This window comes from Prionailurus bengalensis, chromosome D1, assembly GCF_016509475.1.
Source record: "Prionailurus bengalensis isolate Pbe53 chromosome D1, Fcat_Pben_1.1_paternal_pri, whole genome shotgun sequence".
NCBI classification, from domain to species: Eukaryota; Metazoa; Chordata; class Mammalia; order Carnivora; family Felidae; genus Prionailurus; species Prionailurus bengalensis.
The window spans coordinates 20,939,167-20,965,358 of record NC_057346.1 but is presented as its reverse complement, the minus strand read 5'-3'; the positions used below and the strand labels follow the sequence as shown (position 1 = coordinate 20,965,358).

At 39.0% G+C, this 26,192-nt stretch overlaps 1 protein-coding gene across 1 annotated transcript; it reads right to left on the bottom strand.

Annotated features, from left to right (window-relative positions):
• Positions 1 to 20,082: 20,082 nt before the first annotated feature.
• On the bottom strand, positions 20,083 to 24,597 carry TMEM225 (transmembrane protein 225). The gene is made up of 4 exons (XM_043578810.1): positions 22,862 to 24,597; positions 22,100 to 22,246; positions 21,478 to 21,612; positions 20,083 to 20,770 (listed from the first exon to the last, which is right to left on the bottom strand). Exons 1-4 carry the CDS (start codon positions 23,037 to 23,039, stop codon positions 20,544 to 20,546), a joined length of 687 nt encoding a protein of 228 aa, XP_043434745.1. The 5' UTR covers positions 23,040 to 24,597; the 3' UTR covers positions 20,083 to 20,543.
• Between the last annotated feature and the right edge of the window lie 1,595 nt (positions 24,598 to 26,192).

The window sequence follows — 26,192 nt, the reverse complement described above, 5'->3', positions numbered from 1 at the left end:
CTGTTCGGTATAACCTGGTAAGCAAACGTGCTGAAGAAAACGCACGTACTCGTCACGGGATCCACCAGCTTCTCTGTGATCATTTCCTCTGCCTTCTCTGGGGAATCCTCCCCTGTCTCATTTACTATAAGACGACTATCCTAAGAAGTTCTATAGGAAACCACGCATTGGAACATCCCATATTGGTATAATCAAGCACAGGAGCGTAAAACTCAGGGTAACACTGCTACTATTTATAGTTCATGAAAATCAAAAATAATCAGCCCTCAAAACTTGAGAAGTGATACACAGAGAAAAAACTGCAACCCCGGAAGTAAATGTCACTTCTCCCAGTACCTAGTGGTCTAAAACAGGAACGATCTTCCAAAATTCTGTCTCACTCCCCTCATCCATGATGTCAATTAGCCAAAATACCTGCACGCTCTCCTGCAGTCTAATATCTCATAGCTATAGATAGCCTTTATTTAGAAAACCCGAAAAATTCCCACAGGCCAAATATTTAGACCTATAAAGGTCGTGAACTGCTGTCTTCTTAAAGTTAGAAAAGAAAACATGTGGAAGAAGAAGCTTCCTGTCCAGTGGCTCTGGGAAACCCAGAGAAACTATAGTCCCCGGGGAAACACAGGGAAAAGCAACTAGAATACTGAACTGCCCCCCAAAAATGTGTGTGTCAGTGTTAATTTCAGGGACATCATCCAAAGAATTAATTGCTTTTTCATATGAGAAGCAGCAAGAGAAGGCCACAAATATTATCTGAAGGTAAAAAAATCACTATCTACGTGCAAAGCTGCCTCAACATTTGAAACCCTTAAAAATAAAAAGGGTGTTTTGTATATTTAAGTATGTTCAAAAGCTGGCTATTGGTGAGACTTCTAGAATTAATGTCTTCATACTCTTCAATGGAAGTGTGACGTGTCATTCCGCCCTTAATTTTAATTATGACTTTTCAATTATATTTTCCTGCCTTTGTTCTTTCTTTATTCGATAAACATGTACTAAGCATCTTCTATTTACTAAGCACTATATTAAACACTGAGAAATTTTTGAAAATAAGACCCATGACACATTTTGCATAGAACTTTCACCTTCTGACACCTATCCACCCCTCCAGCTTCATCATTTTATACATAGTCTCCTCACACATACACAATGATATATACAGAGCTACCCGAAGTTCCTGGAACTTGCCATGCTTACCCCATGCTTCCCTGGTTTTCTTTATTAATCTCTATGTATTTATTTCATCTTTATTTTATTTTATTTTAATTTTTTTAATGTTTATTTTTGAGACAGAGACAGGCAGAGCGTGAGCGGGGGAGGGGCGGAGAGAGGGGAGACAGAATCCGAGGCAAGCTCCAGGCTCTGAGCTGTCAGCACGGAGCCCGACGCAGGGCTCAAACTCATGGACCACGAGATCATGACCTGAGCTGAGGTCAGACGCTCAACCGACTGGGCCATCCAGGCGCCCCCCATCTTAATTTTAAAATTTTATTTATTTATTTTGAGAGAGAGACAGACAAAGAGAGTGAACAGGGGAGGGGCAGAGAAAGAGAGAGAGAGAGAGGGATAGAGAATCCCAAGCAGACTCTGTCCTGTCAGCTCAGAGCCCAATGTGGGGCTTGATCCCATGAACCGTGAAATCACGACCTGAGCCAAGGTCAAGAGCTGGGCGCTTAAACCACCTGAGCCACCCAGGCCTCCTATTTCATCTTCATTTCAAGGAAATGTTTCGAATACACAACATTGGGCTTTCCAGTCAGTTTCCAGTGGGAAGAACTTGGAAGTCAAGACTTTCATCTTTGAAATAAGAAAAAGCTAAACAGCGTGACAGGCAATGACTTTTCTCGGAGCCATCAGAGACTGGAGGTTACAGGGCAAAACGCTACCTCAAACCCTGGAGGGACAAGGGAGGCAAGAGGAAGTCGTAGTGGAGGGACAAGGGAGGCAAGAGGAAGTCGTAGTGGAGATCCGCTTACCTGGCACAGAACACTGGAGTCATACACAGATAGGAGCACTTAACTAGCAATTCTGACAAATTGCTGGAGGCTGAGTGTGGACTAGCATGCCGGTGGGAAACTCCTGGGGGCTGCCATCTTAGGGAAACCCTACACTTTCAACGGTTCGATCTCCACAGTGAAGAATGATGAAAGATACTCTCCTAGCACTGGAAGAGTGTGAGGAGAAGTAAAATATCTATTGTCTAGAATGAAAAGCTTTGCTAGAGCCGTATCCCACCTGGGAGAAGGACATTTTCCCCCCTTCAGCGCCCTATAGCCTTGTGGTATCACCTATGGGGGTGAGTGTAGGGAGGCAGGCTGACTAAAGACTGAAGTTTAATCACAAGACTGTAGAAAGCTTCTCTCCTTCAGGGACCTTCTCTCCACACCAGCAGGGCTCCAGTGTGAACACAGTGGGTTACAGCTGAAACAACCACAAGACACAGACTCTAAGGACAAGTACTTAAGGATGCCTGAAGGCAATGCAAGAGGTGCCTTCTCCAACTACGGTAACTACCAGGCGGATTCACAACAATTCTCACGCTAAAGTTTCTTCACCTCAGTTCCCTTGACCTGACGGTTCCTATTATTTTATGTTGGGCTATTCAACAAAAACATCACGAGTTGTGCTAAAAGGCAAGCAGAAACACAGTCTGAAGAGACAAAGTAAACAAGAGAACTAAACTCCTGTATCATACAGATGTTAGGATTATCAAGCAAGGAAGTTGAGACAGCTTTCATTACTGTGTTAAGGACTCCCACAGAGAAAGTGAGCAACTTGCATTGGTACTGTAAGGAGAGCGATGGGAATTTTATGAACGTATCAAAATGAAATACTAGAAGTCCAAAACTCTGTAACAGAAATAAAGAATGCTTTGATGGCGTCCTCAGTAGGCTGGACACAGCCAAGGAAAGAATAAGTAAGCTTAAACTCCCAAACTGAAATGCAAAGGCTAGAAACGGAAAAGAAAAACAGAATAAAGCATCCGAGAATTTGGGGATAGTTTTTTTTTTTAAGTTTTTATTTATTTATTTTGAGAGAGACAGAGACAGCGGGAGTGAAGGAGGGGCAAAGGAGAGGAAATCCCAAGCAGACTCCATGCTGTGAGCGCGGAGACCGACGTGGGGTTGTAACTCACAAAACCTCGAGATCATGACCTGAACCAAAACCAAGAGTCCTAAGCTGAACCAACTGAGCTGAGCCACCCAGGCACCCCTGGGATAGTTTTTAAAAGATGCAACATAATGTAATCGGAAGACCTGAAGGAACAACAGAATGAAGTAGAAGTACCTGAAATAATAATCACTGACAATGTTCTGAAAATAATGATATACATGAAACCACAGATCCAGGAAGGCCAAAGCACACCAAACAAAATACCAAAAATAAAGAAATATATATAATATACACCTAGGTATGTCATATTCAACAACAGAAAACCAAAGACAAGGAGAAAAATCTTGAAAGAAGTTAGAGGAAAAAAACTGTCAACAATAGAGGAACAAAAATAAGAATTACAAGGCAAGTCTTGTCTGAAACCAAGAAAACAGGAAATAAGTGGACTGATACATTTCAAGTGTTGAAAGAGAGAAAAAGAACACCAGCCTAGGGGCGCTTGTGTAGTTCAGTTGGTTAAGCGTCCAACTCTTGGTTTTGGCTCAGGTCATGATCTCACAGTTCCTGACTTCGAGCCCCCTATCCGGGAGGCTGTGCTGAGAGCACAGAGCCTGCTTCAGATTCTCTGTCTGCCCCAATCCTGCTCATGCTGTGTCCATCTCTCTCAAATAAGTAAATAAACTTAAAAAAAAAAAAGAAAAAAGAACACCAGTCTAGAAGTCTAAATCCAGCAAAATTATTTTCTAAGCATTAAAGGGAAATAAAGAATTTCTCAGGCAAATAACAGCTGAAAGAATTCATCGCTAGCAGACTTGCCCTGCAAGAAATGTTAAAAAGGAGTTATTATAGAGAGAAAGAAAATGATATAGATCAGAAACTTGGATTACATTGTGAGAAGTAAGGGAGATGATGCATTTTCAGACATACCAAGGGCGCCTGGGTGGTTCAGTCCGTTAAAGCTTCCAACTTCAGCTCAGGTCATGATCTCACTGTCCCTGAGTTCAGTCCCTACATTGGGCTCTCTGCTGTCCTACAGCATGAAGCCCGTTTAGAACCTTTGTCTCCCTCTCTCTGCCTGTCCTCTGCCCCTCTTCTGCAGGTGCGCGTTTGCACACACTCTCTCTCTCAAAAATAAACATTTAAAAATCAAAAACAAACAAACAAACAAAGAAAAGCTGTGTTGCCTAGCTAACAGCAGGTTTACAGCCTATTGGAAACAGATATGAAACTGCTCCCCATAACGGAGTCCCAAGCCCTTGGACACTTCACTTCCTGGTTCTCCTTCCCCTCTCTGTTTCTCAGGCTTATTATCCCAAGCTTTGCAATGAGCATGCGCCAAAGAACAAAGGAGGGACTGAAAGCCTCTACCTCACCCCCGGAAATGTTCGTTTGATCCAATCAGAATATTTTTGGCCTTACGTGAGCATCCGCGACTTCTGGGTAAGGCTGTAGCCTCTGTAGCACTCAGCCAATGAGGAATCGGGGGAGGGATTTGCACGCTAGGAGATAAATTGTCTGCCGTAACCACCCTGCGTGTGCCTGTCCATCCCACACCCGCTTGTGCGAGAACCTTGACGACAGCCTCACTTCACTGCGCTCCCAGGCTCTGTGTCCCTCCTTTATCTGGGTCAGAGGGCTTATTCCTCACAGACATAAAGCAAGGAAGAGTGTCAGAGAAAGAACAAATGAAGAGAAGATAACTTTTTAACTTTTTCTTATTCTTAAAAGAAAAATAACAATACATTAGGTTACGGATAAATAAATAAGTTATGAGTAAGTGAAAGAATGACAGCAATGTCATAGGGACGGGAGTGCATTCGTTTGCTAGGGCTGCCATAACAAAGCACCCCGAATTAAGTGATCTAGCAGCAAAAATGTATTGTCCCAGTTCTGGAGGGTAAAGGTTCAAGCTCAAATTGTCAGAACTGGTTCTTTCTGGGAGCTGTGAGTGACTCTGTTTCTTGTTTCTGGGCCCCCTTCTGGTGGTTTGCTGGCAATGCTTGGCATTCCTTAGCTTGTAAAAGCATCACCTACATCTGCGCCTTCATCTTCACATGGCCTGTGACTTCAAATATTCCCTTTTGTGAGGACACCAGTCACATTGCATTAACGCCAATTCTAAGGACCTCATTTTAGCTCAATTACCACTGTAAAGGAGCTGTCTTAAAATAGAGTCACATTCTGAGACACTAGGGGTAGAACTTTAACATACGAATGGGGGGAGGGTACAAAATTCAATCCACTCAGGGAGGGAGGAAATGAGAAGACTCTTGATCTGGAGAACAAAGGCAAAGGAAATGTAGACACAATTAAATTTCCTTACAACTTGCAGCCCACTGATAAATACCTGAGGCAGAGCTCGGCTATTTCTCAAGGAACTCACTAGCTACCTTAATGATTTGCTAGAGGCAAAAGGCCACCTTAGCTTAATGAGAGCCAGACCTCCAGGATCCTGTAAGTGTTCTTTAATGTAGGAAAATCTCTTTAGACACTTCCTTTATCTCTACCACCCCCCAACTTAAAAGTATATAAACAATCACTGCCCAAGATCACAGTGCAGCTTTTTCTGCCCATGAGTCCTGCCCCTGTAGTTTAACCAAAACGTCTTTTTGCACCAAAAATGTCTCAGGAACATTCTTTATTGACTGTTCACTCAGCAGCCCCACATCACTCTGACCTATAAATGTAACAAAATCTCAATCAGCATCCCAGCAAGCTATATTGTAGATGTCAGTAAGCTGATTCTAGAATTTATATGAAAAAGCAAAAAACCAAAACAGCTAACACAATAGTGAAGACAAACAATGTTGGGTGACTCACACTAAGTGATCTCATTACTTGCTATAAAGTTACCATAATCAAAGCAGCATGACACTAAATAGAGAAAAATAGAAACATAGACCAATGGAATATAATAGACAGTCCAGAAAAAAAAAAAACATGCACAAATATGAACAACTGATATTTGCCAAAGAAGCAAAGGAAATTCAATGGGGAAAAGATTGTCTCTTCCGCAAATGTGCTGGAACCATTGGACATCCGTATACAAAAAAGAAATTGTACATAGATTTTATACCGTTCATGAAAATTAACTCAAAATGAAACCTAGACCTAAATGTAAAATTCAAGCTATAATATTTCTACAAAAAAAATAGGAGAAAGTTTATATAATTTGGGGTGTGGTGATCAGTTTTTATATGCAACAGCAAAAGCATAATCCAGAAAAGAAAAAAATTATAAACTGGACTTTCTTAAAATTAAAGACTTCTGGGGCACATGGGTGGCTCAGTTGGTTAAGCATCTGACTCTTGATTTTGGCTCAGGTCATGATCTCAAGGTTTGTGAGATTGAGTCCCCCGTCAGGCTCAGCACTGACAGTATGGAGCCTGCTTGGGATTCCCTCTCTCTGCCCCTCCCCTGCTTGCAGTCTCTCAAATATAAATAAACATTCAAAAAAAGAATCGTTTAACAGGTCATGAGATCCCAGGATGAAATGCACAATGTTACAAAACAATCTAATTGTATTACAAGTGTATGAAACAACCTCACTGAGGAGGGGGAGGGACAAAGGAACTGACCTAAGTAATTTTGGAAATGAGTTCAGTCAGTAAGACTAAAAAGCAGGTGACTATACAAAGGCATTGCACTGTAGGTTATAAAGTAGTTTTCCCTGGAGCTATAGGATAACAATTCTGGCCCCACTCTACATGTATACAGGAATTGAACAATTAAGTGAATGGCTATGGTAAAGTGTCAGGTTTCTCACTGTTGGGAAAGTGTAAACAAGAAAAAAAAAGGCTAGAATGACCCATGTCGTAATGGACTAGAGTTGGAGTCACAGTAGGATCTCATGTTTACTTAATAAAGATACAGATGGTTACATATTGAAATATTTATAGACATGTGTACCTACATGGATAAGTAAACACTCTTATATCCCCTTGCTCGGTCCCAGTAGTAAAAACACATAGCACTTGGACCTTGGTTTCTAATGCAGTCTCTAATAAGAGGAACCAAGACTTCTTGGAAAAATAGTAGATTCTAGGATTTACTCACAGGCACTTTACCGTGGTCCCTCTGATGCCTTGTCCCTGTGAAGATAAGTGGTCTGGGCAAGAGTCCCTGTGGCCTGAGTCTAAAGATAATACTATATCCAGCCAACTGAGTGCCTACTTTATAGAAAACTGTGCTCTCTATTATATGATTTGTAGTAAATGTATTTCAATAACACCTGAAGAAAAGTTAAAGGAAATGTTATAATAAAAAAAGTAAAATGAAACACCAGAAAATGGAGGATATAGGGAAAAACTAGAAAAAAAATTAGTTGGGAAGCTTTTTACTATCTACTCAAATCCCCACCTTTCTGAAACAGTTCAGCTCCAATGAGGATAATCTTCTAAATATGTGCTGCCCGATACAGGAGCCCTTGGCCACATGTGACAGTTTAAAATTAAATTAATTAAAATTAAATTGAAAGATCAGTTTTTAAGATGCACTAGACACATTTCAAGCACTGTCAATAGCTCCATGTGGCTAGGGGCCACCAAACTGAACAGTGCAGATACAGAATGGTTCTATCGTCACAGAAAGTTCTACTGAACAGCACTTAAAAAAGATTTTTTTTTTAATCTTTATTTTGGAGAGAAAAACAGAGTGTGAGCAGGGGAGGAGCAGAGAGGGAGGGAGACACAGAATCTGAAGCAGGCTCCAGGCCCCAAGCTGTCAGCACAGAGCCCGACGCAGGGCTCAAACTCACGAACCGAACCATGAGATCATGACCTGAGCCGAAGTCGGACGCTCAACCGACTGAGCCACCCAGGCACCCCACTGAACAACACTGTTAAAACAAAGAAAGATGAGGTGCCTGAGTGGTCCAGTCAGTTAAACATCTAAAATAATAACCTTTGGCTCAGGTCATGACCTTTTGGCTCAGGTCATGAACTCAGAGTTGTGAGATAGGAGCCCCCTGTCTGCTCTGCACTGGGCAGAGTCTGCTTAAGATTCTCTCTCTCCCTCTACCTCTCACATACTCTCTGTCTCTTAAAAGAAAAAAAGCAAAACAAAGAGAAAGAAAGAAAGAAAGAAAGAGAAAGAAAGAAAGAAAGAAAGAAAGAAAGAAAGAAAGAAAGAAAGAAAAAGGATAAAGCCCTATTTTGACCTCAAAATGAACTTGATCAACGACATGTATGAAAATCGAGCAATAACCTTCAAAGCTAATTGTATTACAATGATATGGTGCTGCTTTCAAATTCCCTATCAATATCTCCCTGACACCAAATAGTTATTTAGGCAATTGTAAGCAATGACTGCAAAAAATCTTGTTCCTGATACAAAACACTTTGTAAGATCAGCCACAAAATCTTGAAGAACTAGAGACGTTCTGCCTGGACCAACGGAGAATACTCTAGTTTGAATCCAAGGTCCTGTAAAGAGCCTGACAAAAGCCCGTATTCCCGTGCAAACTGTATCAGAGAGCCTGGCTTCTAGTTCTACTTTCTTGCTGATATATGTATGTGATCTTGGGAAAGTTTCTTAACCTCTCTCAACTTGAGTTTTCTTGTCAGTACAATGAAAATGGTAAAAAGTATACTCAGTTTGCCTCACTGAGGCATCATAAGTATTGTATCTACATAAACAAGATATGATTAATGTCCTAAATAAGGTAAGATTTTTTTCCCCAAACTGATTTTAAGCAGATTTACTATTACATATAGGACAGGATGGAGAAGATTTTACTCTAATTCATCATATCTGAAACCTTTCCTTAGATTCTATGGGATCTTCACTGTAATAAATTTTATAACTAGAAATGTCAAGGTAGATTTCAGATTTTTGACTGGCACGGGAGGCTTTTCTTCAACACACATTGTTAGGTACAATTCTATACATACATGTGAGAATTTTCTATTCCATCCGATTCGGTGATGATTTGTTCTCAGAATGTTTTGTTTGAAGCAGAGAGAGCCAGCAACTAAAACGTAATGGTTCAGTTGTTTATTATAGTGTGCAAGTTATGTATATTATTTTAGATGGAAAGACAAGGAAATAACCACTTTGTGAATTGAAAATAAGATACAAATTAAGAATAAATTTGGGGCACCTCCCTGGCTCAGTCAATACAGCATGTGACTCTTGATCTCAGAGTCATAAGTTTGAGCCCCACGTGTTGTGTAGAATTTATTTAAAAAATAAAAAAATGTTTTAGGGGGCGCCTGGGTGGCGCAGTCGGTTAAGTGTCCAACTTCAGCCAGGTCACGATCTCGCGGTCCGTGAGTTCGAGCCCTGCGTCAGGCTCTGGGCTGATGGCTCGGAGCCTGGAGCCTGTTTCCGATTCTGTGTCTCCCTCTCTCTCTGCCCCTCCCCCGTTCATGCTCTGTCTCTCTCTGTCCCAAAAATAAATAAAAACGTGGAAAAAAAAATTTTTTTTAATAAAATAAAATAAAAAATAAAAAAATAAAAAAATGTTTTAAATCAAAGAATAAATTTCAAATGTGATAAATGTCTCCAAAAGATTATAGATCTAGCCTTATTGGGAGGAAAATATCCCTTCTCCTTGGAGGACCAAAGAACTGTGACTCCTCAAGGACAGGAGTATGTTTCATTCACTTTGGGATCTCTGCAGGTGCTCAGTAACTAACATTTGCCAACACTATACCATCAACTTTTGACAGAGGAGATAGCAGGTATCCAGCACCATCTGTAATGACCCTTGCTTTTGTGCCCATTAACTGTGAACACCTGGGCAAAGTCCCTTGTTCTGAGTCTAATCCGTACAATGGGAGCAACGATGCCTACCTTGTACTTTTCTATAGTGTAAAATGAACATCATAACACTTACCCTGTAGGATCGGGTTAAGTGTGAAGTCAGATAACATACAGAAAGCTTTTAGCCCAAAGCCTAGTGGAAGACTGCTAGATAGCACTACCTTGCATGTAAGTAAATGGTAGCTAGGTCTTGAAATTCGGAAAGGATTTTTAAGTGACCGAAATAGGGTAGAACAGAAATGATACACTTCAGAGGTAAAGGGACAGATGGAGAAAATATGTAGAGATGTGACAGTGGAAGGAATGTCTGAGTAAAGTGAAAATGTCTAACTTAAAATAGAAATAGTGATAAGAGATAATATTGGAAAAGGTAAATGTCAGGTTAAAGAGTTCCTGTTTTAGAGTTTATGAGCAGGGGGATGGGGGAATCAAACGTAGGCTTATTACTGCCCAGCTGTGGCATTTGAACATTCAATTTATTTTTTTTTAAGTTTATTTATTTACTTTGAAAGGGAGAGAGAGCACAAGCAGGAAAGGGGCAGAGAGAGAGAGGAAGAGAGGATCACAGGCAGGCTCCATGAAGCCAGCACAGAGCCTGATGTGGGGCTCAAACACACAAACTGTGAGATCATGACCTGAGCCTAAATCAACAGTCCAATGCTTAACCAACTGAGCCACCCAGACACCCCTGAACATTCAAATTAAGTAATGACTTAAAGCTTGTGAATTTTCCCTGGCTAAGAGAATCACGAATGCGTGAACTTTTTGTTCAGTTACTCTATTTAAGTCAACATGTGTTGCTGATTAAAAAGGAACTACTGGATGGCTCAGTCGGTTCAGCGTCTGACTACAGCTTGCCTCAGGTCATGATCCCACGGTTCATGGGTTCCAGCCCCACATCCAGTTCCGTGCTCACAGTGTGGAGCTTATTTGGGATTCTCTCTCTCCCTCCCTCTCTCTCTGCCCCTCCCCAGCTCATGTTTTCTCTGTCTCAAAATCAATAAACTACAACAACAACAACAACAGAAAGGAACTACTTAGTCTAATCATAAATCTTATTCCTCCTCCTAAAAGTGGGGAGACCATAGCAAGAAAATGGTCTTAGATTTTAATACAAGGTCATTCAGTTAGACTTGAGGGACAGAGAAAGAAAATGACTTGCTAAGTTCTCAACGACTAAATTCTGTTCCGTGTTTCTCCAATGGATAATTTCAGGCTTGAATATCCCTAAAGAATGAGAAAAAGCCCAAGAAATACATGAAATAGTTGTGGCTCACTTACCTGGAGCTTCCCACTTAAGATCTCCCAATCATCGATATATAAATTCAGGCCAAAATATTTAATACTGCCAAGATTCCATCAGGCCTTTGAGAGGGCTTTGGGGAACAGAAGTTGCTAGTTTTAGTGCAAAGGGATTATTGACAGAGCAAGACATAAAATACCAGGTGTTAGGTAAGCAAACCTGCCAGGTGCTCTCCCAAGCCAAAAGTCACAGGGGACCACATAAAGGACCAGACCATGGGAAGGGCAATGACTTTAGTAAACCATCCCTGTAGGATAAATTAACTGCTCTCCCTCTAGTTTGGAGATGTTTCTATATCACCTCACAGCCCCGTAATTCAAAGATTAAATTTGTAATTATTTGTTTGCAAATTCTCTTTTCCCATCTTTCTCTTGCATCTTATTTTACAGCCATGCCAAATTACTATACAGATCAAAGATTTAAATGCAAAAAAATAAACCAATGACAAAGTTCACTGAAAAAGAAAGAGTTCAGACAACTACCTTGAACCAATACCTTAATCAGACTTTATTATCCTCTACCAACTAGTTTTTGCACAATTATTCTTGTTAAAGATTTAAAAGACCATTTGTATATTTGATAATATTTATGCACATTCATGAGGAAAATTATATACTGCACAAAATCCTCAAATTTGTAGACAACTTAGAACATATTCTTCAGAGATATGCAAAGTCCACTGAATGCTTGCTGTATATTGATTTCCAGAAAATTTATTTCAATTCAGGTAGGTGAGATATCCAAGCTCATCACTTTCTTGCCACTAAGAGATATTATCAATTTTTACATCATATTCAATAGAATTTCTAAAAATATAATTTTAATATATTTTTAAATTATTATTGAGGGTAGTATTTCTTTTGTCATTTCAAAATTCTTCCAAGACTTTCATATTGATATTAGTATTTTTTCTGTTCCTTTCCCAGACTTCCCGTGTGTTGTTTTTGTATACTTTTTCTTATTTTTGTGCTATTTTAAGAAGAGAAGCTGTATTTACATATAAATAAACACACATTTACATATTCATGTGCATGAATATTTATATGTAACTAGGCATGTATATATTTAAATATATGTGTTTATATGTGTTTATAATTTATATAAACTATTACGTTCTTGACTACTCAATGGTCAAGACCCAGTGATTTAAATTTTTTTTTACATGTTTATTTATTTATTTTGAGAGAGAGAGCACGTGCAACCAGGGGAGGGACAGAGAGAGAAGGAGAGAGAGAATTCCAAGCAGGCTCTGTGCTGTCAGCACAGAGTTCCATGCAGGGCTCAATCTCATGAACCATGAGATCATGACCTGAGCCAAAATAGTCAGATGCTTAACCCACTGGGCCACCCAGGTGCCCCCACTTTTTTGTGCTTTAAATATTATTTCATAATTTGTTTTTTATGTTTAGAAAGGCCTTTCCCAGTTAATATGCATCCTAGATAACCTAGATTTTATTCAGTTTTGTTCCTTTATTTATTTTCCATTTAAATCTATAGAGAGTCTGGAAGTTTAAGTGAAGCATTAATGTTTTTCTAAGAAGCTAAATTTCCAAACTCTATTTTTTATGTAACTTATACCTTTGCTATTGGTTTGTGATATCCTTTTTGTCATACACTAAGTTTTTTTATATGTATCAAGATTTGTTTCAATATTTGATTTTATTTCATTGAAAAGTCTTATCAATTCTCATACCAGAATATCCTAGCTTTACTTGCTTTTAAACTAATACATTTATGTATATTTCACTGATTTGAATTTAGCGATAAATCCAGAAAGATATTAGGTAATGGTGAGAGCAAAAATCTTTGTCTTCTTTCTCTTATTTTAATGCCTATGGTTTTTATTTTTCCTTGTGAGGGAAGATCACTTTGTTACTAGATTACTAAATATTTTGAAATGTTTTAAAATATTTTTAACATTTATTTATTTTTGAGAGAGGGAGAAACAGAGCGTGAACAGGGGAGGAATAGAGAGAGAGGGAGTCAGAATCAGAAGCAGGCTCCAGGCTCTGAGCTGTCAGCACAGAGCCTGACGCGAGGTTTGAACTCACAAGCCCCAAGATCATGACCTGAGTTGCAGTCAGATGCTTAACTGACTGAGCCACCCAGGCGCCCCTGAAATTTTTTTGATGGTTGCTTTATTTTATTGAGGTTATCAATATTTATAATTGGATCAGTTTACATGAAATGAATTTATGTACAGTTTTTAGTATAAATAGATTCTAAAATTTCTGGGTGAAACTTTAAGGTGCTGTTGTTTTTGTTTGTTGGTATTAATGTTAGGACTTTTACATATGTATCCAGTGGTGAAATCAGTCTAAAGACTACATTTCATGCTGTCTTGGTAGGTCTTGATATCCAGATAACATCTAATGAATTGGGGACTATCTCAAGTTTTCCTGGATTCTGGAAAATTACTTGGTTTTTTTTTAATGCTTACTTATTTTTTAGAGAGAGAAAGACAGAGTGCAAGCAGGGTAGGGGCACAGAGAAGGACACAGAATCCAAAGCAGACTCCAGGCTCTGGGCTGTCAGCACAGAGCCCGTCACAGGACTCGAACTCACAAACTGTGAGATCGTGACCTGAGCCGAAGTTGGATGCTTAACCGATTGAGTCACCCAGGCCCCCTAGAAAATTACTTTTTGATGCTTTTTATGAAATTGACCAAAAGTGTTTACTAGGGTTGTATCTAATTTTGAAAAATAATTTTTTTAACTTAATGATATATGTAAAATGGTATTTCATTATGGTTTTCATTTTCATTTCCTCTATCATTAGTAAGATTGAACATCAGGAACTATTTTGGAATATCTTTGTGAATTTTTTTTCATATGTTTTCCCACTCTTCTTCTACGTTTTGAACATTTTTTCCAAATTTAAACAATTCTTTATATATTGGGGAGATTATCACTTTTTCTGTGATATATGTTGTAAATATTTTGTTTTGTTTATGGTGTTTTCTAATGCAAAATTTTTTTTTTGCTTTTATTGAGTCAAATATGTCAATCTATTCTTCTATTGCATGTAAATTTTGAGTTATAGTTGAAAAATATTCCATAAATCCATCTTAAAGAAAAATCACCTCTTTTCATCTGATGGCTTGTACATTTTTATTTCTTACATTTAGTTATCCTTATAAATGATATGAAGTCTAATTTTAAATCTAATTTTATGTTTTTCCAAAGACATAACTAGTTGTCCCAACACTATGTATTAAAAATTCCAGATTTGCCCTAATTATTTGAGATTCTATCTTTATCATATATTAACCTTTGCATGTACTTTGGTCTATTTCTAGAATTTCTATTCTATTTAGCTAGTCTTCTTACCTGTTCAAGTCAGTATCATACTTTCTAAATATAAAGGCTTAGAGTCTGTTTTGATATCTCATGAGGCTAGTTTCCCCTCTTATATATTTATTACTTTTATTTTTTAAGGCTTTATTTTAATTCCAGTCAGTTAATACACAGTATTATATTAGTTTCAGTTGTACAATGTAGTAATTCAACACTTCCATACATCACCCAGTGCTCATCACAACAGGTGCACTCTTTAATACACATCACCTATTTTACCCATCTGCCTACCCACATCCCCTCTGGTAACCATCAAGTTTGCTCTTTATAATTAAAAGTCTGTTTCTTGATTTGTCTCTCTTTCTTATTTTCCCCCCTTTGCTTGTGTGTTTTATTTCTTAAACTCCACAGATGGGTGAAATCATATGATATTTGTCTTTCTCTGACTGACTTATTTGGCTTAGCATACTTTCTAGCTCTATCCATGACATTGCAAATGGCAAGATATCATTCTTTTTTATGGTTGAATAACATTGCATTGTATGTACATCTTCTTTATCCACTCATCAATCAGTGGACACTTGGGCTGCTTCCATATCTTGACTATTGTAACAAATGAATTCAGTAAAGTCTCAAGATACAAAACCAACTGTGCAGAAATCTGCCTCATTTCTATACACCAATAATGAAGCAGCAGAAAGAGAAATTTAAAAAATAATCCTGTTTACACTTGCACCCAAAATAATAAGATACCCAGGATGGAAAGACATTACATGCTTATGGATAGGAAGAACAGATATTGTTGAAATGTTATACTACCCAAAGCAACCTACACATTTAATGCAATCCCATTCATAATACTAACAGAATTTTTCACAGAACTAGAACAAAGAATCCTAAAATTTGTATGGAACCACAAGACCCCAACCAGCCAAAGCAATCTTGAAAAAGAAAAGCAAAGCTGGAGGCATGACAATTAGGGACTTCAAGTTACGTTACAAAGCTGTAGTTATCAAAATAATGTGGTGCTGGCACAAAACGGAACATCAATCAATAGAACAGAATAAAAAATGCAGAAATAAACCCACAATTATATGATCAATTAATCTTCGATAAAGCAGGAAAGAATATTTAACAGGAAGAAGTTTCTTCAGCAAATGGTGTTGGGAAAACTGGACAGGAAGATGCAAAAGAATGAAACTATACCACTTTCTATCTTTATCTATCCACACCACACACAAAAATAAATTCAAAATGGGTTAAAGATCTAACTGTGAGACATGAGACCACAAAAATCCTAGAAGAGAACACAGGCAATAACTTCTTTGACATGGGCTTCAGCCACTTCTCTCTAGATATGTCTCCTGAGGCAAGGGAAACAAAAGCAAAAATAAACTATTGGGACTAAATAAATAAACTGCTGCACAGCAAAGGAAATAACCAACAAACCTAAAGGCAACCTATAGAATGGGAGGAAGATATTTGCAAATGACATATCTGATACAGGGTTACTATCCAAAAACTATGAAGAACTTATAAAACTCAACACCCCAAAAACAAATAATCCTATTAGAAAATGGGCAGAAGACATGAACAGACATTTCTCCAAAGAAGACATACCAACAGCCAGCAGACACATGGACAGATGTTCATCATCACTTATCATTAGCGATATACAAATCAAAACTACAATGAGGGGCAGGGGCACCTGGGTGGCTGAGTCAGCTAAGCATCTGACTTCGGCTCAGGTCATTATCTCATGATCTCATGAGTTTGAGCCCTGCATCAGGCTCTGTGCTGACAGCTCAGAGCCTAGATCCTGCTCCAGATTCTGAGTCTCCCTCTGTCTCTGCCCCTCCCCCCACTCGCGCTGTGTCTCTCTGTGTCTCAAAAATGAATAAGCATTAAAAAGGAAAAACATGACCACGAGGGGCACCTGGGTGGCTCAGTTGGTTAAGCATCTGACTGTTGATTTCAGCTCAGGTCATGATCTCACGGTTCATGAGTCTGGGCCCCACATTGGGCTCTGTGCTGACATTGTGGAACCTGCTTGGGATTCTTTCTCTTCTCTCTCTGCCACTTCTCTGCTCATGCTCTAGCATGCTCTCTCTCTCTCAAAATAAATAAATAAACTTTAAATACATATAATATATTCATAATAAAAATTTACAACAATATGAAATATTATATTCAAATGGCATGAGGAAGGCTTCTAGAGTGCTGTTCAGATTCTGTTTCTTTATTTGAGTGTTCATTACACAGGTGTGTTCTCTTTGTGAACATTTAAAGAGCTACACACTTACCATTTGCAAACTTGTATATATGCATGTCATATGTCAAAAAAGGTTACTCAAACTTTCTTCCAAAACCAAATCAAAATAACACATGAAAATAAAATAAAGGGGGCAAAGAGAGTACGAGAAGAGAAATCATAGCCAAACTTGACTTACATAGATTCAAGAATTCTAAAATAATTAGAAAATTTATTTCAGCAATTTATTAAGAGAAACATGACTAAACGGGAATTTTCCCAGGTATGCAAACTGTTTAACAATGAGAAACAAGAGAGGAAAGTTGGTGTGGTAAAATTTGTACAGACACATCAGATGAGTCTGCAAATTTAATTTAAAACAATCTAAAACAAATGGGGCACAGCGTTAAAGTTTTAAAAAGTTAGGCAATAGGTACATAAGTGATTATCACATTGCTTTCTACTTTGTTCTGTAGGTTTAAAATATTTCACAATAAAATACAGAGAAAATTTTCACAAATTATAATTTATATAAAAGATACATCCTATTATTGGAATAGGAAAAAAATCAACTGATCTCAATAGACGCATAGAAATTTTCAATAAAATTAATCATTTACTTTTGGTAAACTCACTCTGCAAATTAGATATAGAAGAAGTCCTTTATTTTTTTTTAATTTTTTTAATGCTTATTCATTTTTGAGAGACAGAGAGAGACAGAGCATGAGCGGGGGAGGGGCAGAGAGAGAGGAAGACACAGAATCTGAAGCAGGCTCCAGGCTCTGAGCTGTCAGCACAGAGCCTGACACAGGGCTTGAACCCACGAACTGTGAGATCATGACCTGAGCCAAAGTCAGATGCTTAACCCACTGAGCCACCCAGGTGCCCCAAGAAGTCCTTTAACTTGATGAGGCAAATATGACAAATTCTACAGTGCATATAATATCAACTATTAGGATTATGGAGGCATTCTTATTAAAATAAGGAACATAGAAAGGATGCTTACTATCTTTTTTCCCACTCAACCTTATCTTGGAGATCTGAGCCAATGAATAAGACAACACAAAAGAAGTAAGTGATATAAGTATTGGAATGAAGTGAACATCTTTTCTGCGGACAATTTGTTTTCCTCCAAGGATAACCTAAGAGAGCATACAGGTAAAATTATAAGTACTAAAATAAGAATTCAGTAAAGTTTCTAGAGACAAAAAATCAACAACTTTACACCAGTAATAGGCAACTAGAAAATGTTATAAAATATTTCAATTCAGAAAAGCATAAAACTGCAAAGTTACCTATGAATCAACCTTAACAAAAAGATGTGTGTGGAAAAAATAAATCACAAAACATTATTGAAGGACATGAAAGAAGACCTAAATAAATAGCATCATATTTTGGCATTGGATGAAAAAATATTATTAGCATTGTTAATTATCCCCAAATTAGTTAATAAATTAATATGATTCTGAATCAAATCATAAGTAGGATTTTTCTGGAACTATACAAGCTAATCTTGCTATGTATATGTAGACCACAGACCAAGAACAAGTCAAGATAATTTTGAACAAGAATAAGGACTTGGGCATATTGAACATCAACACTTTCTTTCTCTACATAGTAATTAAGACCGTTGTGCCATGCAGGGATATAAAAATAGACCAATGGAATAAGCTATGGAGATCAGAAACAGACTGACTTTTATGTATATTTGGTATATGTAGGAGATTATGTTACAACGCAGTAAGATAAGGAATTAAGCCATAAAAATATTCTGAATAGATAGTTATCCACATGGAAAGTAGGTAAAATTGGATCTTTACCTTATATAATACGCAGAGATTATTCCCAATAAGAGTAAAGAGAGCAAGGAAGGAATTGTTAAATAAGACACAATAGGGGCGCCTGGGTGGCTTGGTCGGTTAGGCGTCCAACTTCGGCTCAGGTCATGATCTCACGGTCCGTGAGTTCGAGCCCCGCGTTGGGCTCTGTGCTGACAGCTCGGAGCCCGGAGCCTGTTTCAGATTCTGTGTCTCCCTCTCTCTCTGCCCCTCCCCTGTTCATGCTCTGTCTCTCTCTGTCTCAAAAATAAATAAACGTTAAAGAAAAAATTAAAAAAAAAAAGACACAATAAAGCACCAACTAAAAGGAAAAGGTTGATCTATTGTATTACATTTCATTTGAATACCTCTGTAAAACAAAAAGACCTCATAAACAAGGTTAAAAGCCAAGGCACAACCAGTTAGTATTAGTTTCCAATATATAAGAACTACAAATCAATAAGAAATAGACAAATCATTCATTTTAAAAATGGTCAAACACAGTAATTCAGAGAAGAGGAAATCCAAAAGCTCAATAATGAAATGAAAAGGAGAGTTGCTGAGAGGGAATGTTTATTGATGTGGCAAGGGACAGTATACCCTGAGTGTCCAGTGTAATGTTGAGGCACTTGGAGGTCAGAGACAAGCAATATCTGATGTTACGTGGTCACCTGACAAGCCTGGAGACCCTCATTTTCTTAAAAAGTGAGCAAACTCAGTGATAGTTCAGAGATTAAAAAGACTGATCACTGAAGGACTGGCAAGGTACAAAGAAACTAGAATTTTCATACATTGCTGGCAGAAGTGTAAATTATAACAGCCATTTTTTGCATCACTTTGTCAATATTTAGTTAACTTGAAAATGAAGATACTTTCTTTTTTTTAATGTTTACTTTTGAGAGAGAGCGAGTGCGCACGCGCATGCAAATGGGGGAGGGGCAGAGGGGGGAGGGGCAGAAGGGGGGATGGACAGAGGATCCAAAGTGGGCTCTGTGCTGACAGCAGAGAGCCCAATGCGGTGCTCAAACTCACAAATCTGGAGTCGAAGTCCAACACCCAACTGATTGAGCCACCCAGGCGCCCCAATAAAGATAGTTTCTGCTCTTCTAGTCCTAGATAAATACCCTAAAAGAAACTCTAGCTCATGGACAGAGGGAGTTGTGTATAAGAAAGTTCATAACAGCACTATTTATAACAGAAGAAAAGAAAACAACTAGATTTTCATCAACTGGAGAATGAATATTTTACATTATATCTCTACAATGGAAAACTTAGCAGTAGTTTCAATGAGTGAAGTCAAACAAAACGTAATGAATCCCAAAACCATACACGCAGTTGAGTGAAAAAAAACAAGCTGCAAAAATGATCTGTACAGTCTGACTTTTAATGATCTTTGAAGATTTGGAAAGCTAATCTATATAATTTTTAAAGATGCATTAAGTTCTAAAAAATGACAATGTGAATGTAAAATGATCAGCGATGCATCATTGAAAGTGTTTTGTGACGAGCAGCAAGGGAGGGAAATGAGATTAGGGAACTTTTTAGAGGAACATCCGTTTTGTCTATAAATTTAATTTGAAAACATCTAAAGCAAATAGGGCATAATTGTAAAATTTCATAAGGCTGAGTGATGTGTGCACAGATGTTTATTATGTTTTGTATTCTTTCTGAATGTCTGAAATATTTCACAATAAAATAAGTGTGATGTATAGAGTTAACAATACAGCAAGTATTAGTTAATGATAATATTTATTAAATGAATAACAAATGTTCTTAAATGGTGAGAACAAATAAAAGAAACTGTTCAGCAGGTCAGGATCGAAAAACAATAAATAAAAATAAAAAAACCACCTTCCGGATCTTCTTACAGACCCTAACCCAGTCACATGCATTAAATAATGCCAAACAAAGACACCACGGCTGTAGAGACACAATGCACATACACACAACGTTGTTTCTATTAAGACAAGCACACACTGAAAGATACATTGTCAAATCATACAGCCCAGGTTACACGACGTGTTTGGATGTGTGCTCTGTTTGGAAAATCTTCCTTTGTGTGAACAATACTACGAAGCATTGCGGGCTGTTCTGGTAAGGAAATAACTTTGATAGAACTCTCAGACTCCTGTCTGTCCTTAATTTCTCTGCTGGATGTGCGGAGGATGGTCAGGCAGGCAAAGCTCTTGATGGATTGTTTGTACTGTAGGAGAGAGAGGACTCCTGGGGAAAAGAGAAGCCAGGGAAGGGTGATGAGGGGTCAATGGAGAGTTACAGAAATACTTCCCTCTATGTCAGCAGAGATACTCCAACCCAAAGCCCTGTGGGTCCCTTTGAACTGCCCCAGGCCACTGGAGAGGAGGATGCTTTAGTGGAAGAGACCAGAAGTGTATCCACAATAGCTTAAATGCTGTTCATGTCATTTTGAAAGAAGACATGCTTCTGGGTTGTGAGTGCAATTCCAAATGAAATTTTCAAGACTTTTTAAGAAAATGAGGGTCTCCAGGCTTGTCAGGTGACCACGTAACATCAGATATTGCTTGTCTCTGATCTCCAAGTGCCTCAACACTACACAGGACACCCAGGGTATACTGTCCCTTGCCACATCAATAAACATTCCCCATCAGCAACTCTCCTTAGTCATGACTTGGATGGTTATCTCTGTCCTGAAGTGGGGATGGTGTGAAAGACAGTAGAAAGGGCAGAAATGAGAGCTGCCCTTGAGGCAAGCTTATTGAATATTTCACACAGCCCTCATCTCCAACTCTGCCCTTGAAGGAACTGCCCTCAGAGAGTGAGTCACCTGAACTTTAGCCCTTTAAAATGTAAGGATTGGCACTTTTCCCCATCTTGCTTTCCCATCCTTTTACTCTCCTCTAACGGGGATAGACTGGTTCTAATAACCTATCAGGGGCCCTGAAAACACTCACCAGAGGCCACAAAGAGGGAGACATTTAAGTAGGCAGTGAAAATGATCCAGGTGATCTTGTAACTGGAGTAGTACACGGATTTACCTTGACTTAGCTTTTGGTGATACATTAGGAGTGCACAGAGCAGAAGGAGACCTAATGTCCAGACAAAAGAAGGCGGTGGGGGGGGGGAATCCCTTCTAAGGAACTTTGGCTCTTCTACTCAAGTCTTAACCCAAGATATGCCTGACTTCCAAACCTCCTACATACAACTGCACTATGTTCAAAAATCGGGGCCCTGGGTAGCTTGGTCGGTTAAGCGTCTGACTTCAGCTCAGGTCATGATCTCATGGTTCGTGAGTTCAAGCCTCACCTTGCACTCTGTGCTGACAGTTCAGAACCTGGAGCCTGCTTTGGATTCAGTCTCCCTCTCTCTTTGCCCCTCCCCAATTTGTGCTCTCTCTCTCTCTCTCTCTCTCTCTCTCAAAAATAAACAGACATTAAAAAAAAAAAACCCAACCTTTCTAAGTGGTACATTCAATTCAGAAGCTGCGTATCTGAGCCAAAGAACTAGGATGGTTGCAGCCTAGATCCTTCAACCAAATTTATCTCCAAGCCTGTGTTAGGGGAGCCAAGAGGTTACCTGTAAAGAAACTGAGGAAGACAGCGATGAAGAGGGTATGTTTAGTTTGAGGAATCAGGTAGGTGGATTCCAAACCCAGGAACAAGTTATGGATGAAGGAAAGGATGAGAACCAAAATCATCATGGTCCTGACCACTTCCAGGCCATCTGTTGGAAAGCAGACGCTATGTTGAAAGAGGGACAGATATTTTTTCTAGGCTCATTTCCACCTGGAAATTTCCACAATTCTCTAGGTAAAAATCAGAATGAGGTAAAAATATTTCTTTAAATAATAAAGAGGAACAAGGGGAAAGAATAAAGAGGTAGGGGGCCTTAAGCTGAGTGGGAAAGAGAACCAGAAGAAACTGTTCTCTTAGTGTTTCTGTAAGTTTCTTTCTCTTCTATTCTTTTCACAGAACAGATTTCTTGTTAAATATAATTCATCCTGCCCTCCTCCAGTGGCAAAACAAGCTATTGTCCTTGTTGCCAGTTACCTTTCTTTTATTCCTTCGTGTTCTAGATGTGCTGACCACCCTGCTGCTACTGCCAATGTCTCTCAAATGTCCAGCAGTGAAGTCTGTGAGCTTCTAAACTTTTCTCCAAAATATTCAAAATGGCGAGATTTTAGAGTCAGCCTTGACTCTTGATTATGGAGCTGGGTGCAATGCAGCCAGCAGAAGTTGCCCCAGAGAATAATAATGAGTAAGCCGGTGAGATAAATGGAAGTCAAGGAAAGATGAACCCTCCCTCTCCACCCGTCTCTTTCCATAGCGCAGTTCTGACCTTCTGGCCAAAGAGTAGTGCAACATATCCAGGGACTGTGGCTTACTGTATTTTTCTTTGTTTCCAATGTCAGTTCAACCCATTCTTCCATGATGATTCCTATGGCCAAGAAGACTAAGGCCCAGGAGGAGAAGACCATGTTGGTGGCCTGGATACCTCTGGGTGATATGTTCCCCATTGTGAGTGGGGATTTCAAGCCGAGACCACCACCAATATCTCAGATGGCTCTTCTCTGATTTGATTATTTCTTCACAAGAGGAAGAGCAAAATCTAAACGTTTAGTGATTGCTGAGGTATTGGCAGGGGCAGAGCTGATAAAGCCTGTGGACCAAAGAAGATAAATCCCACCCCCCACTACTCCTATATGTGGCCTGCCCAGCTGTCAGGGCTGCTAACTGCCATGGAATCATCTATTGACTTGACCCTTGACCCTGATGGCTGGTGCAGTAGGAGGACCATGGCTGACTACAGGTCATGAGAGAGCTACCCAATATAGAGGGAGATAAAATATCACATATTAGAGAGAGCTGCCAGCTTTAGTGATAATTAGAGGCCTTGAAAGAGGTTAGGCATGCCTGACTAAATAGGTCCAATTTTAGAGCTAGGATTATATGTTCCAGGATTACTTGACATTAGGTAGGGATCAGTGAAGAGAAAAAGGCATTCAAGATCGTTGACAGGAATAGTCAGCCAGCTAGTACCACAAAAGGGAATGACCATTCAGAATATAGGATGTTTTAGAGAAACTTGTGTCCTCATTTGGAACTCCTAAAGAAGTTTAGTTAGGTAGGCATCTGGGAAGTAGACCAGCACCTTGAAACCACAAAAGCTGGCTTGATACACCAAAGCATTGCACTCCAATATCATTTATAAGGCCAGACCATTATTTCTTGACAATTGTCTTTGTAACTTGGCAGAGAAAACATTTATGGATCCTTGAGTAGGCCACTATGGTATTCAGTAAGCTCAGAGTCAAAGGACTTGTATTAAAATCCTCCCCCTACCCCGAAAAAAAAGCCTTTTACTGAACTAAGATAAAAGTCATATCTAATGGCTTCTCTCTGCCTATTTCTTTGACCTTTCCATGGGCCAACTGGATTTCTTTCATTGCTTCAAACATGCTGTGCTTTCTTTCTTCCAGACCTCTGTACATATCTTGGTATATTTTATTCTAAATTTTTTTAATAAAAAACAATGCTCAATATATTTAATCTCACAAGGGAGACTCCGTGGTTAAGAAAATGGACTCACGATCCTGGCTTTACATCCTGGCTCTACCGCTGAGCAGTTTTGTGATCTTAGAGATAATAATGCTTCCTACTACACAAGAATTTTGTAAAAAGATTGCATGAGTTTAGGAATGTAAAGCACTCAAAAAGCGTTCTTGGCACATAACAAATGACATGTAGGCAATTACCATAGTATTAATTTGGACTCCTTGGAAAAACACCTCTGAGGCAGAGAATTGTGTGTGGAGAGTTTATTGGGGACTACTTAGCCAAGAGTCACATCTGCCAGTGTTTAAGGAAGCAGATTTGAGGAGAGGTTGAGCTGAGATGTAGTTGCAAGAAAAGAAATGTTAGCCAACACCACCAGGAGATTTGGACCTGGTGTGGCTTTTGGAGTCATCCTGAGTGCAGCAAGAGAGCTCAGTTTGCCCTGGAATGCAGGCTGTTCCTGGGCTGGTAACTCCCTTCTGCGTCCAGGGCAATTCCTTTATCTCTCAGGAACTGCGAGCCTCAGCAGCCAGCACCTCAGGTAGTCTTGAAAATGAGCTCCCCCCTTCCCCTTTCCTTTCTTTATCAGGGCCAGTTTGCTGTTAGGGCTGCCAACTGCCATAGAATCACCTATTTGTTTGACCCTTGACCCTTGGGGACTAGTGTAGTGGAAGGAGGGTCATAGCATAAGAACACACTATGGCAACTTATATTATTATGCTCTTATGTATTGATGCTTTTATTTCTATGCAATAGATCCTTAAGAGTAGGATTCCTGGGCTGAAAGACTTAAGCCTCCTTTAAACTTATAGATGATGGAACTAAGGATACAAAGATGTAGCCAGATTAGAGAAACTGGTAGGATGTGAGGGATTTGCGAGAGACGGGTCAAGGAGGAAATCATGTTTTCAGCTAAGGAGAGCAGTAGTCAACGATGCCATTAAGTAAGATGTAAAATATGGCTGGAAACACAAGCCTGTTGAAGAAGCTAGTAAATACTGGTTTGGGTTCAGTTTAAGGTGTCTACAGGGCACATGATAGACAGAATTTTGTTCTGGAACTTGACAACAGATTAAGGGTCATCAATCAGTCTAGGAATGGCAGTTGAAACATGTGTGCATATCCTTATGTAGGGATGTAACAAGAGACAGAGAAGGAAATTCTGGAGAACGTCAATATTTATGATAAAGAGCAAAGGAGGACCAGTCAGAGAGAAGGTAGAGAAATACAAGTGTTGCTGAGGAAGTAAAAAGAGGCTGGAGTTTTGAGGAGAGATTGGGCAATGATAGCTAATGCTGTAAGGAAATCATATTTTGTAGGAGCTGAACAAATATCACTTTATGGACAATCAGAATGTCATTGGTGGTTTGGGTCACAGCATTTTCAGTAAAATTAGGGCGGGAGTGGAGGCAGAAGAGAGACAGGCAGTTTTTGTTGTTGTTTTGTTTTTAACAGGAAGCTAGATGAAATAAATAGCAAAAAAAGGGAAAAAGAAAAGTAGAATTGTAGTTTCAAGAGGGAAATGTGCAATATTGGAAAAAATAGAGAATAACATAATGATTCCCAGGTACCCTTCATCCAATTTCAATGGCCCTCCCCTGAATTATTCTGAAACAATCGCAGACAATTTCATCTTGAAATATTTGTTTGTGTCACAAAAAGATAAGGATTGATTTTTTTCCTGTAGATTTACTTCCTCCCTCTCCCTCCCCACCTTAATCTGGTTTATTAGGAGGTTATCACTTTTGTTCATCATTTCAACAGGTCCTTAGGTATTTATCCATTTGAAAACATTATTTTTATTTTTTAAAAGGTAATTTCATTTTTTAATTTTATTTATTTTACAGGTTGTAGCTTTTTATTTATTTATTTTTAATTTATTTAAAGTCAAGTTAGTTCACATAAAGTGTAGGATTGGTTTCAGGAGTAGAGCCCAGTGATTCATCACTTGCATAGAACACCCACTGTTCAACCCAACAAGTGCCCTCCTTAATGCCCATCACCCACAAAGCCCATCCCCTCCCAAAACCCCTCCAGCAACCCTCAGTTTGTTCTCTGTATTTGAGACTCTTATGGTTTGCCTCCATCTCCATTTTTATCTTGTTTTTCCTTCC